Source organism: Varanus komodoensis, unplaced genomic scaffold, assembly GCF_004798865.1.
Source record: "Varanus komodoensis strain SLA01 unplaced genomic scaffold, ASM479886v1 scaffold2, whole genome shotgun sequence".
In the NCBI taxonomy this organism is placed as follows: domain Eukaryota; kingdom Metazoa; phylum Chordata; class Lepidosauria; order Squamata; family Varanidae; genus Varanus; species Varanus komodoensis.
In genome coordinates, this window is record NW_025335568.1 from 28,609,527 (window position 1) to 28,623,982 (window position 14,456).

General features: G+C 42.2%; 1 protein-coding gene across 2 annotated transcripts in view; it reads left to right on the top strand.

The window, feature by feature from the left end:
* The first annotated feature begins 1,389 nt into the window (after positions 1 to 1,389).
* The window catches only part of SPATA5 (spermatogenesis associated 5), a 182,768-nt gene continuing 169,701 nt past the window's right edge, over positions 1,390 to 14,456 (top strand). For both annotated transcript variants that reach the window (XM_044428333.1, XM_044428334.1), the window contains exons 1-9: positions 1,390 to 1,625; positions 3,522 to 3,646; positions 4,606 to 4,763; positions 5,288 to 5,346; positions 7,680 to 8,327; positions 10,476 to 10,605; positions 10,909 to 10,965; positions 11,850 to 11,973; positions 13,233 to 13,488. In XM_044428333.1, coding sequence (XP_044284268.1) covers positions 1,493 to 1,625; positions 3,522 to 3,646; positions 4,606 to 4,763; positions 5,288 to 5,346; positions 7,680 to 8,327; positions 10,476 to 10,605; positions 10,909 to 10,965; positions 11,850 to 11,973; positions 13,233 to 13,488 — 1,690 coding nt within the window. In that variant the 5' untranslated portion in view covers positions 1,390 to 1,492. The remainder of the gene's footprint in view (positions 1,626 to 3,521; positions 3,647 to 4,605; positions 4,764 to 5,287; positions 5,347 to 7,679; positions 8,328 to 10,475; positions 10,606 to 10,908; positions 10,966 to 11,849; positions 11,974 to 13,232; positions 13,489 to 14,456) is intronic.

Below are 14,456 nucleotides of genomic sequence, written 5' to 3' on the forward strand. Positions count from 1 at the left end.
ACTTCTATCATGATTGTATTCTCTAGTGAGTCTTGCCTTCTTATGATGTGCCAAATACAGCAGCTTCAGTTTCATCATTTTCCTTCCAGAAAGATCTGGCTTGATTTGATCTAGACCCACTTGTTCATCTTTCCGTCAGCCCAGGGTATTTGCAAAGTTGCATGTTTCAAACACATCCATTTTCTTTCTGTTAACCTTCTTCACTGTCCAGCTTTCACACCCATACATAGGGACGAGAAATACATTAGTGTGGATGATCTTGGCCTTGGTCTCCAGTGAAATATCCCTAGACTTGATGACTTTTTCTAGTTCTGTCATTGCTGGTCTTCCAAGCCTCCTTTGTTATTGTAACTTCTTGGCTGCAAGCGTCTCCTTGAATTGATGACTGAGCCAAGTTATGCAAAAGTTTTCACAATTTCAATTTCTAATTATTATTTTCTAAATGTTCAGTTGCAGTCCTGCTTTTCCACTTTTTTCTTTTACTTCCTCAGGAAGCATTTCACTCAGTCCTGCTTTCTGTCGGTAATACAGTTATTATTAGTGTATTTTAAATTATTGCTTTACCTTCCACCAATTTTCACTTCTCCTTCCTTTGATCCTAATCCACCTTTCTTTATGATATGTTCTCTATACAGATTGAGCAGATAGGGAGATAAAATATATCCTCGTCTGAAGCCTTTGTTTATAGGATACCATTATTTTCTATGTTGATGTAGAATTGCAGCCTAAAAGAAGGATGCCTGCGACAGCGGTTAATCTTGATCCAGAAGTTAACTGGAAGTTAAACCGGGATACCAATTCGGGTTTAGCCCGGAAGTTTTAGTCAAGGCTGTATTGGGACCGATCCTCTTTGGAAAGTTTGGAGCAAAGAGTTTGTGTATTTCTTAGACAATTCCGGTATTACGGTATATTGAACTCAGTTGCCGAATTAACAGTATAGAGACGGAAATCAGAGAGGGTTCTGTGCCTCGCTCACAGAGCTAGAAAGAGTAACAAAGAGTGGAGTTAATGGAATTGTGATGCTGAAAGGAAAGGCGGGTGGTAGTCCCACGCATTCGGCGGTCCCCAAGTTGGGGAAGGATGTTCTAAGGAAGCTTTATGATTTCTATAGTTAATAAAAGGGGAAATCAATAAAGATTTAGATCGGAAGCAACGCACAGGGCGTGGTAATAGACAAAGTAATATGAGAGAAAAACGTCTACTCTACACTTCTTAGTTTGAGTTTCCAAGATCTCTGTATTTCCGGCACATTTGCCCCGCGTATGGAAGCAGCCGAAGTGCTTTTATCAGAGCCGGAAGTGCAGGTTGTGTTTAGCACTCTGCCGGTCCAAGGAAATGGCCTCTTTGGGCTGAACTCGCCTTTGCGCTCGTGCGAGGAGGAGGAGGAGGAAGCTGTTGCGGCCCGTCCTGCTACTCCGCCTCTCGCGAGTCGGGCACGTGGGCGGGATCCGTGGAGTGGCGCCGGATCCGGCTCTTTCCCTTGCCTGCGGCGATGTCCTCGTCCAAGAGGAAAAGAAAGGGGCGCCCCCCCGCAGAAACCAGCGCTTCCCCCGCCGGCCTCCCGGACGCAGCCCTGGAGCACCGCGCTTGGCTGAGTTTGGCTGCTGCCGAGTTCCTGGATGAAGGTGGGTGATGCTAGTGGCGGCTGTCGGCGCCTGCGGAACCACCGCGCTCCCTTCTGCTCGGATGGGTCGCCTTTTGCCTCGTGATGCACGATTGTGTGAGAACCCACCTTTAATCATTCTGCGGAGGCCTTACTCCTTAAGCAGCCAAATCATTATGTGCCGTACGGAGCCCTCTTCCGAGGAGCCCTACCAGCCTACTTTATTCCCCTTCCCACTTGCTCTCGCAACAGCCCTGTCAGGTACCTGTTAGCCTATCTGACAAACGTTCCTGCAAGCATGCATGAGAGACCCAAGGTCACAAATCCAGGGGATTTAAGTTTGTGTACCTTCCCTCTAAGGACCAAAATAGTAATTACTTTAAACGTGCGTTTACTTTTGTAATGGGATTTTTAGAGCCCCTGATCCAGATTGGAACCCTAGCTTGGGGAGTAGAGGAGCTTTTAAGATTCTGAATGGAGCTTTTCCATCTACCCTAGAATACAGATAAGGGAGCAAAGTAGAGGTACTAGCTGTTAGCCACAGACTTAAAGTAATGTCTGTTGTGGCCGTAAGCCCAATAGTCTAAGCAGTGCATTGCTTGGGTTTTCAAAATGTGTTGCAGGTTTGTTTGTTATCCTCCTGCCAGGTTCCTTAATGGGAACCCTTTTTGAATTCCTGTTAGAGGGTTGCTGTATAGGTTCTAAGTAACCACAGACAGTATTTCAGTTTTGTGCTTCTTCCAAAACAGGTGTATAGATTGTAATGTGTGACAGTTTGATATGTAGGTGTCTTATTCCACCAAGGTGTCCAGAAGGCCCTTCCCAGGTCTCCATACTATTGGAATTTGGTGAATTGGAATGTGGCCCAAAGGAGAGTCATGAGAAAGGGACATGATTATTTTTGGCTTGCTTTTTCTCCAAGGAGTTCAGGGCAGTGTATACTCTCCCCCATTTTTATTTTAAGAAGAAGCCTGTGAGGCAGGATAGGTTTTGAGAAGGTGGCCAGTCCAAGGTCACCAGCACACTGAGTTTTTGGGGTAAGTGGGAATTTGAACTCAGGCTTCCCAAGACCACGCTCATCTTTAAATTGAGCACTTGTTCTTCCTCCCCAAACTTTTCATCTGTAGGAACATTGCAGGAGAAGGGCCCACTATTTCTTGGCCCTGGTTTCTGTGCCTATTACAGAGAACAGCTGGCTGGGGCATGCTGGGAGGTGTAGGCCTTTTTTGTATTTAAACTTGCAGTGAATTGCACCTAAGTCTGCTTAGCAGGTGGAAGCAGAGCCACTGAATATGATTCTCCTTGGGGAGAAATGCTACTGCAGCAGTGTGCTGTGTGCTCAGCAGCAAGATCTCTTGTAACCATCATGTTGTCATGTTCTTTTCCCACTGCTGCAGCTGCTCAGTTTGTATACTAATTTATTTATCACACTTTCATACTGCCCAATAGCCAATAGCCATTTAGGCAGAATAAATAGTGACAGGGCATTCAGGGCACAGCAGTGTGCTTTTCCTCAAAATTGAGTTGGATGTGAAAAGCATTGTATATGAAAAAGCCATCAGAACTTGCCTCTGTGGTTAACCGCTTGCATTTGAATGGTTTCTAACTTTTTAAAAGAATTTCCTCCCTGCAAGCAAGAGAATCTCCCATTCACCTGCGTTCCATCTTCAATGTGTAGAGAAGGATGTTCTATAATAATTGTATTCATGCAGGTATTATAGATGGAATGTGTTAGGATTAATTTAAAATGCAGCATGTGTCTCAACATTTATTAGTGTCTCTATAACCTGCTTCCTGTGGGCTGGTGCGTGCATTAGCCAGCTGTGGCTGTGTGAGAGCACCAGGTTAGCCATAGTGGGGCAGGTGCTTGTATGCTCAAGGCTGGATTGGCACAATGCAATTTCCTCTTTAATTTTAGTGGATGACAAAGTCCCCAAAAGGTATAGAACATCTCTTGTGCAGCTGGCACTCAGCAGCATGAAATTGGCAAGTATATGCATTGGACGGCCAGTATTGCTTACGGGGAAAAGTGGAAGACAAGAGGTAAATGTAATTCTTGTTTACTGGTGTGTGTGCATGTGCATTACAGAAATGGTAGTACACTTGGAGTGTCTGATGTGGTACAGCCCTTACCTGGGATTTCTAGGAAGTATCGGCCAATACATAAGATATACACAGAAAGAGGGTGTGACTCTGACCCATGGAGGGCCCTAGCCTGGCTTACCAGGATTCCTCAAATGCCCACACCCTCTGGGTGCACTCCCAACCACTGATTGATTGGTGGTTTCCTGACCTTTACACTGTTTTCTCCCTAACCTAATGGTTGAAATGCCTCTCCTGAGCCTTAGTTGCTGTCAATGAGAGCTTTAAGCTAAATTTTGCTAGTACTTTGAGTATATTGTTCCTGCCCCCCTTTTGCCCCATCTATCCCTGGATTGCAGCCTCCAAATTTTACTTTCTGGTTGAAAGAAATTCTGTACCCCTGTTCTGTCACTGGGAGTAGAAGACCTTTTAAGGAAGGCGGGAGAAGTCCTTTTAAGGAAGTGATCAGATCGCCAGAACTTGTAGGTGGTTGCTCTCCTTTCTGTCAGCTTTCTCCTTCACAGGTAGACCTTACTTTCATGCTTTCTATGACAGCAGCTCCCAAATGTAACCCAAGGCAGACCTCAGAGCATAGGCTGTCTGTCTTTTTGCCTTTCTCCTTGTCTCTCTTGTTAGGCCACACTGCCAGAATACAATGCGACATGCCATGCTGCTTGCTAGCTTTTAAATGAGGAATGAACGGAGGGGCAAATCTTCTGCTGTTTGCTCATGGTGGGTTTGTCCAGTCTCAGTGTGTACTCAGTGGTTTCTGTAGAAACCCAAGAACTGAGCCTTTTCTTGGAGAATTGGTTTTGGGAATAGCTAAGCAATGTTTGGCTTAACTAATAATGAAGTTGATCATGATCATGATTAGATGTCTTGTTAGTTAACTGATGTGTATTTGTTGGCATTTTGGGTAGGTTTGTACTGCCTGGCCTGTTGCAGGCTTTCCTGCTGGAAAAATTGGATTAAGTAGAATTACCCAGAAAAATCTGAAAGTGGTATCCGGTGACATGATCATCGTCCAGCCTGTGACTGGTGCTGTGATACAGGCTGAGGAGGTAGAGGTAAAGCTGAGGTATGGTGACATACTTGCATTTTTATGATGTGATCAGAATTCAGAGCTATTCTACACATATTTGGGGTCACCATTTGCAGTGTTTACTAAGAGGAAAAGACAGTAGGTTATAACTTCTGTAGATGTTTAGAATTTTGTGTGAGTGCAGGGACAATGGAAAACCGACTTAGGGTGCATTCTTGCAGGGATGCCCATTAGTCCCTGACCAGGAAGGTTTGCAGTCATTCAGTTCAGCACTTTGCCTCCCTGCTTTTGCAGCTCAGAATTTCCTTTAGGTGTCCATTTTCAGCCATTGGTGCTTCAGAAGGGGAGAGAAGGAGGCTGGTTTGTATTCTGGCTGCTCCATTCCATGTCTTTCCACCCTTCCCCATGATTGCTTTTCTTCTATTTCTGACCTGGGAGTTGGGAATCGGAACAATCCTATGGTCCCCCTAGACAATGCCCATATAGTATACTGGGCTGCATGTGACAATTCCTGAAATAAAACACAGATTGTTATTGCTAACATGCTTTTTTCCTTCCAGGGCTAAGGATAGCTGTCTTAATGCTGAAGAGTTGTCTGGCAGTCTCCTAAGAAATTTAGGTATGTAGTTTAGTTTGCTTGCTTCGTGTGCGCTACATTTTTGTCCTTGCATTTTAAAAAAGATAAGTAGTGGCACAACTTGTGATGGAGGTTAAAGTTGCAAATGCTGACCATATTTTGCCTTGCCCACATTTCATTCTGCTTGGATCATTGTGATGTGCTCAAGCCTGGTGTGGAAGCTGCAGTGGGCATAGAATACAGCTGCAAAGAACGTATTCTTTGGGTTCATTCTTTGGCAGCATGTTAAACCTCTGCCAAAAGGTTTGCAGCAGCTGTCAGCACTACTGGCTCCAGGTGTTTCTGTTCACATGTGCAGCCCTGAACAACTTGAGAGTGAGGATCCCCTCACTCCTCATGCACCTACTTGGTGCTTGTGACCCTCCAAGGGAGCACTTAGGGTGGTGCTGGTGCTCCTGAGATTGACCTCCGCAGCGCCTGCAACGGACCGCTTAGTGTGGCATTGCCCATCCCTGCAGTGTGCTTTCCACTCACATTAGGCAGTATCTTCCAATTTTATTTTTAGATGTCTGCTCAAGGCTCACCTCTTTGTGCAGTTTTGCTCTGAGGTGTCACCTAGCCAGCATAGCTATGGGTTCAATTCCTAGCTAGTCATTATTTTAAATTTTTATTATAGTATTTATAGTTAGCCACTCTGATTTTTTTTCACTGAAACAGGTATGTGAATTATACAAATGGATTCAGTGAATTCTTACACAGCATTTATCTGTATGTAAGGATGGGATTGTATTGCTCTTTCATGGTTCTTTAAAGAGCTGAAGCAAAACTAGCATTATAAAAGAATGGGAAAAGGCAGGGGATTTGAAACTTCATAATTGAACAATATTTTATTCTTTAACATGATATCCTGTCTCCTAGAGCGCCAGTGTAGTGTAGGGGTTAGAGGGTTGGACTGGGGTCCAGATCACCTGGGTTCTAGTCCCCACTTGGCCATAAAGCTCATTGGGTGATTTGGGCCAGTCACACATTCTCAGCCCAACCTTCCTCACAGGGTTGTTGTGAGGATAAGTTGCGAGGAAGATTAGGTAGACTGCCTTGCATTTCTTGAAGGGAAAAAGGTGGACTGTAATTACCTTATTATGTTCGCAGAATTTGGAAGAGAATTTAAGATGGTGCTAAAGATAGGTTGGCAACACTCATAGGAGGGAAGGTTAGACAAAGAACATAGGTTTTTCAGTACTATACAATTCTTTATTTGGTCATTGACTGGCAAATAAAACATAATATTACAATTGAGTAAAATATGGAAAATTACAATTAGACAAAATTAAACAGAAATACAGTAAATCTAAAATTAGAGTTAATTAAGATAGGGAAAAATCTTAATCTTTAATTATTCTAATAAAAGCCTAACAACATTTAGAGTTAATTCTACACCTGACTGTACAGTCTATTGAACAGTACTTGGCTGTGGTCAAAGAGATAAAATCTGATTGATCAGATAAAAGCATCTTAAGATAAGAAGAACCAGAATGACCAGGGTATTTAGAAAAGAGTAGGAATAACAATTCTTGGGGGACAATAGGCTTTTCTGTGCGTTCTCTGCAAAGGTCAACTCAGTTTTAAGCCCACAAAAACTACTGGCCTGCAACTGGCCACAAGGGAGTGGCAGCCGTATTTCTATACTGGGAGTCGAGGAGGGACTTCTTTTCTCTAGGAGTCCCCTTGGTTTCCTTGCTGGGTGCAAGACCACCCTGTCCCTCCTCTGCCTTCCTGCTTGCCCACGTGCATGGATTCCTTGTTGCCTGTGGCTACCATGCTAACAGCTTAGAAGTTTGAGCTAGCTGCTCCTTAATGCCCTTTTAATAAGCCTGGAAGGGCTAGTCCATCCTTCTGTCGTCCAGTTACCCATGCTTCTTAAGTTTGTTGCAGGAAGTGGAGTTTGGTTGCAAAAAACAGTGAAGAGATGGGCATTGGTCCTCCTGTCTTGACCTCATTTCTTGATCCCATGGAGCTCTTAAAGAAACCATGGTCACCGTTTTGGTCAGAAGTTGACAAGCCTGCAGAAAGGGTAGCCATTGTTTGTGTTTATTGTACTGTTTAGAACATTGTTTTATTGGAATACTTCTAGATGTAGCCCAATAATAGCTGGAAGCAGCTCAGTAATACTTTTTATGCATTATTACAGTCATGTGTTTGTGAGGGAAACACTCTCTTCTTGTTCTTTAATTGGGCTCTGAAGGCAGTTGTGTGGTGCTAATGCTTCTTGATGTGCAACCTTTACCAAAGATGATAACTTTGTGGCTTACTGTGCTAAGCAGGGACCACTTGAAACCATTTTTGGTTTTTAAACATCTCTTCATTTTTTGTTGCAGATCAGGTGATAGTTTTACCAGGCAATATCCTGAAAATTACTTTCTATGGTCGATCTTGTGATTTGATGGTCACAAAGGTGAAAGGAACAGATGGTGCCCTGCTGACATGGAAAGATAGCTCCATTTCTAAGCCATCACAGGAACTGCCACTAGAGAATTTTGTCAGTGATTCTGATTTATCTGTGCAGCTTGGCAAACTGGTCATTGAAGACAATGAAGGAGGAGCGTCTACCAGTACTCCATGTAAGCAGATGGATCTCAGTGTATCAATTAATGCTTCCATAGATGTTGTGCAGTGTGATGAACTGAGTCCTGGTCCAACAGAGAGACTTTTATTTCATGATGGCAATTCATCCTCGGTTGCACAGTCCGAACTAACCAAATCAGAAGATTGTGAGGCATGCTTTGGAGATGAAGAATTACTTCAAGCTGGTAAAACAGGGACACTCCTGAACTCAGAGACTTTTTACTTCATATCTTCAAAGACTAGGATCAGTTTCATTGACTCTCAAACTAAAGCAGCAGAAGAATGCAATCCTGAACCAAAGATTACTTATGATTCAATAGGTGGACTCAGTAACCAGCTAAGAACCATAAGGGAAATGATTGAACTTCCCTTGAAGCAGCCTGACCTGTTTAGAAGTTATGGTAGGATATCTGTGAAGTGGATCTTCACTACAAATTGTTATTATTTTTTGCTAGCTCTATTTCCTCTCAACCGCAATAGTTCAAGTATATTTGCTGTCTTTTCCCATGACAGATCATTTCCATTTTTGCATATTCGGTTTTGCCTGTCCCTTACATGTGCCACATAGTATGGGAAGAATCCTGGCATCCCTTGCTCCTTGGCCAAAATGCCAGAGAACAGGTTTCACTGTGTGCTGAGATTACTACTCATGTCAAGAAGTTGATATTTTGAAATGTCTCCCCCTTCCCCTTTCAAACCAAATGGAGTTCTCTCCACCATCAAAGAGGTTTTCAGTGCCTGTGGACCAGATGGCAGCAAGGAAAGCCGCTACTAAATTGGTCTGCTCATTTGATCTGATGCTGAAATATAATTAGCCCCGTCATCAGGCCCTCAGACTCTGAGGTAACCACCTTGGAAAGCTGTATTTTGGGAGAAGTGGGCCCAGTCTGCACTCTTCTGTGAGTCCTTATTGCTCATTTTACAGAGGAGATGTGGCCAGTTCTGCCCAGTTCATCCTCCTGACTGTGCACATGAAACTGAGTGCAAGTTACTTCTCCTACAGAGAACTGAAAGGGCCTTTGCCAGTTTTATTTAACAGCATGTGAAGCTTCTTTAACTGGCAAACCTGAAGGCTGTGAAGCGGAGGTGCTGTTGTTTTTGATCTGTGATCTGAGACGAGTGGATCCTTTCCCCTGCCTTCTCTCCAAGCCTCAGTGGGAACAGGTCTTATGGACAGGGTAGGGCTTGCACTGCTGGAGGGTAGTTTCTGGGAAGGGTCAGCAGCCATAATTTAGTGTGCCATCTCAAACACGGATCCTTCCTTGTCTCCTACTTTACATGCCAGGATTGTAAAGCAGGATTTGGACAGTGCACTAAACAGTTTATTCCTGGTCTGTTTTACTCAGGGATGGGTAGCTTGTGGCCCTCCAGCTTCTATGGTAGAGACCTCCATCATCCTTCCCTATTGGCAATGCTGGCCAGGGCTGATGGGTATTGTAGGTCAAACCAGTTGCCGGTCTCTAGTCAAGCTGGTCACACTAGTGGGAATGTGGTCAGTTTCAGAGATGTACACTGATAGATAAATCTATCTTTAATCTAGCAACAAGCTAATTCTTTGGCTTAATGATGAGTTTAACTATGTGGATGGTAATGTATTCATTGGTTTATTTCCAAAAAATTCTCTCAGCTTCTTAATTATTTTGCAAGATCAGGACTGTGTTGCAACTCCCATTATGTCTTTGTGATGTTCTGTTGCCTTTGGTGATTAAACCTAGTGTTAACTTTTAAGTACTTTACAGAGTGATCTAGAACCAGTGAACAGTATCTAGAGGGAAATAGGGTTCCCACATTGGAGATTCTTGGGCATCTGTGCTCAAACTGAATTCCCCCACTGCAGCCATGGAAAGTTGCTTATCTCAGATCGTAAGACCAACCGTAGGGACAGAATAAGGCAGGTGACCTGGGGACTGTAGGAGTGGGAGAAGGCTGGCTCTACGATACATCCTGGTGGCCCTCCAGCCTCCTTCCTTCTTTATTCTGCATCCCACCCCTACAAAGCCTCTCTTTTGGTAGCACCTGCATGGGCACACTGCCTATGCATATTTTTGCCCCCCCCCCCCCCGTTCTTTTTCCTACTGCAGTCACACTCCAGGCTTTTTCTGAAACCCCCACAGAAAGGTGCTAAGAGGAGAAGAGGGATGGAAGGTTTTGTTGTGTGAACAGTGTCTGTTCATGAAAAGTCTCTCCTTCCCCCTTCTCTCCCTCTCCCCCACCCCCAGTGATTTTAAATAAGGTTCTTACAAAGCATAACCACATAGCAATTTTTGAAATTGTTATTAATAATTAAGATTGTACTGTTGATACGTTACATAGAAATATTGCAGATTTAGGAAACCAAAAAACCGCACCAAACTAATATGGTTTTCACATTCACATGTGAATTCACATACAGTATATGTTATTTTACCAGATTCTGTTGAATTATTGCTGCAGCAGTAGTTGCATTCTCCTCCTCATTGTTTAGAAAAATGTGTCAGGCTGTGATCTGTTCCTCCTTAGTACATTGCAAGGGTGAACCTCTTTTTTGCTTTATGTATGATTCTTTAAAGGAATCCCACCCCCGAGAGGGGTGCTTCTGTATGGTCCTCCAGGGACAGGGAAGACGCTGATAGCCAGAGCAATTGCCAATGAGACTGGTGCTTATGTCTCCACAATTAATGGTCCAGAAATAATAAGCAAGTAAGTCTACCTAATTCATTTATTTCAACCGTACTTTAGATTACTTCTGGGTGCGATTTCTACTTGTACCTACTTTAAAAAAAAGCAAAGTCTCAGCCACCTCATTTTTGACTTGTGCTTCATAATAGTTCACTTTTACATCTCTAAATAGTAGTGAAGGAATGATTAATGATCTGCTTATATGAAAAAGGTTTATGCAATCATTAAGTATATATGCCCAAGTGGAGAATTGCATGGATAAGATGTCAATGGCCTTGTAAACAGCCAGAAGTTTGTTGCTGAACCTGTTTGTTTTTGTTGCAGGTTTTATGGAGAGAGTGAAGCCAAGTTACGACAAATATTTGCTGAAGCCTCTTTACGGTATATGTGTGTTCTTTGAAAGAATTTCTCATTTCTCAATGTTTAATTGTCTGTTCCACCTGCCTTGAGGGTGTTAATTCCTGGTTCAAGCTTTAGAGTCCCTTTCACAGCACATGCCTACTTAACATTATGAAAGTATGTAGTGGAGAGAAACCTTTTGCCTGCTTTTGTAATTCTTGTAGTATCACATTGAAATTAAGAGTGGGAGGTTCAGGACGGGCAACAGCAAAGTAATTTCAGTATTGTAGCTTAGATAACTTTTGAAAAGGGTTAGGCCCATTTGTGTAAGAGAGATCTCTCAATCACTCTTGGCTTTGAGCATGATAGTTAAATAGGGTCTCTGCATTTGGGAGGCAGGATACCTTAACCAGGTGCAATGTATAGACTATATTTCCTTAATCATTTGCTTTTAGGAGAAACTTTTAAGTCTTCTTTTCAAAATTTTTGCATAATCAGAGTGGCTTAGGCAATAGGAGTACACTTTTAAGTCCCAGATTTTGAAGGACAACAGATAAATCGTTTAATAATTGGTATATTTTTGACTGTATGTATAATGAATGCTAGCATCTTAATTGAATATATGTGGAGCACAGTCCTATGCATGTGTAGAGAAAAACAGGTTTTACAGCTCTCTTCATCCCCAGCCAACCATGATAAAGCAGAGTGCAGAAATGTAAGAATATCCAGTGCTTTGCCTGTCTGCTCTCTCCACTTTTTATCAGTCAGGGTGCCTTTGCCTATAGATGCCCCATATTTCAGTGCTTTAGCAGATCATACATCATGGCAGTCTTCAGGTACTTGAATAAATCATGAGATCATTGTTGTGCATTAATGTGCATATTATGTACATTATGTAAAAATGCTTTTCTCTTGTTTCTTTTCAGTCAACCATCCATTATATTTATTGATGAAATTGATGCACTCTGCCCAAAGAGAGAAGGGGCTCAGAATGAAGTTGAGAAAAGAATTGTAGCTTCTTTACTAACATTGATGGATGGCATTGGATCAGTAAGTAAAGTACATGGATGGAGTTATTTCTGGGCTGGATCTGCACTCCTACAACTATTAATGGGCTTGCAATAGCAAAGATATTTGGGAAAGGGGCTGGGAATATTCCATATGACAAAATTAAAGCCTGATTTTTCTACCAAGATTGGGCTCAGAAAATGTATAGTTCCTCCTGTTGCCTCCTGCAATTGTTATAAAATGAAGCACATAATGCGAATGGGTCTAATGTTATTTGTTGTACCCAGGAGGTTTCTACACATATGGTGAAGCTTAGTGTGATCTGAAGATTTTCCAGAACCTGCTGGGTATGCTGACAGATGAATGCCACCCTACTGTTTCTTTGCTTTGAGGGCATACCAGGCTGAAACCTATTTCTGCCACAGAAAGGTTTTTTAAAGCATGACTTTGTTACTGCTAAGACAGGCATGCTGAGTGTCTTTCAGTCCAAGGACTGACTTTTGTGCTGGAGAATTTGTCAAGGCCTGTGCTCCAGTGTGGCAAGGTCAAAGGCAAAGGTGGGGCCAAAATAGCAAAAGTACCAGCACTTTTCACTTAGAATTTCTTAGTGCCAGCAATGAGGTGTTAAGAAAGTTAGGAAAGTCTTTAGGAGAACGTGGAGAAAAGCTTCGCAAAAGCCTGGAGACCACCAAATGATTGATGGTTGGGAGAAAGAAGGTAGGGCCAAGTGAAAGTAGTTGTACCTTCTGGTGACCTCAACATATCACATTCATGCTTCAGACCTGAGGTTCTGTACCTTTACTCGAGGAATTAGTTTTTCTTAAATGGAAGCTTGCTTTAGTTGGTTTTAATGTTCCGGTTTGCTGCAAATAACGATCGGATGACTACTGAAAACAAAATATATGTGATTTCCTGGAAGGGGCTTGGAGCAACAATGGCAGAACTGTGTTGGCAGCAATTCATACCCTTTAATTATTCTTTTAAAATATTTTTGGCACTCCTTTGTGCCAAACCACTTCATAATTATCTCATTTATCCATAAACGTATCTTGTAAGTCATCGCCAAATCCTTTACTTACTTAAGAGAAGCAAGCCCCACTGTGTTCAATTGGGCATATGCCCAGAGAAGTGTATACAGGATTGCTTTAGCCTAAAGTACTTGCTTAAGTCCAGTAAATGATGTGACCAAACCTAGATTTAAGCCCAGATCTACCAAATTCAGGTATAGGGCTTATTGGCATGCCTAACTGACTTCACTGTTCCTGATTTCTTCAACTTATCTGTTCTGCATTGGTCATAAGGAGGGCAGTGAAGGGCAACTTCTAGTCCTTGGAGCCACAAACCGTCCTTATGCCCTAGATTCAGCCCTGCGGAGACCTGGCCGCTTTGATAAGGAAATTGAAATTGGTGTTCCTAATGCCAAAGACCGGCTAGACATCTTCAGTAAGCTTCTTAACAAGGTTCCTCATTCATTGACGGCAGCAGAGTTGGGTCAGTTGGCCAGCAGTGCCCATGGATATGTGGGAGCAGACCTAGCAGCATTGTGCAAAGAAGCAGGTAAGTGAAACACACTTCACATTCAGAATCCATGAACCGAGTGTGTGTTGCTTTATTATAATAATGTTTAAATATTATAGGGAGTTGATGATTCTATTATATTGGCTTACATGATGGTAGGATGAGTTCTTAGTGTGTGTACATTCACGACAAAACTTGCAGTTTTGTCATTTAGGCCTTGACTCTACTCATATTTAGACCTATTTTGATCTAAACATGCATAGGATTGCACCCTTACTTTCCCAGTTTTAAGCAACACATGTTGGCCAAAAAGAGAATTAAAATCTACATCTTAAGGCAAATCATTAATTGATTTCTCTTTTTCTCTGTGGATTTTATCAGTACCAAGCTTTAATCAGTGAGGCTAAAAATGAAGGTACATTCATTGATTACTGTCTGTTTAAGTCTTACTTGCTTGTCTGTGTTCATTGCCATTAGGAATGTTAGCTCCAAGATAACCTTTACTTCTGATAATGAATGGCAGCTTTTTTTCAACTGTATATTCTATCACACTTCAATATTGCAAAAATATGAAGTATTTTGGGGTTTAAGTGATCTGTTTGATTTTAAGTGCTTATAAGGCAAATAATAAAAATTATGTAAGCAATTGATAACCTTATTTAACACTTGAATTCTAATGTAGGGTACATCCCATTCTGATGAGGTGTCACTCTTTGTGTTTCCTGTTCAGCACAATCCTAGAGTTAAATTCTCACATTAACAACCACGTTGATCAATATAAGCAGGCAGTAGTCATATTGGAAAAAATAGGTGTGGAAATATGTACCCAAACTAGTCTCTGTTGCTAGAAAATTATGTAAGCATACAAAATAACACAGAATTTGGCAAACTACAAGTCTGGTTAATTAGCAATCCCCTATACACTTCCTTCAGAATGAATATATGGAGGATTGTGCCCCCCCCATATAAAATGAGTGAGATTTTGTTGCAAATAAAAAAATCATAAT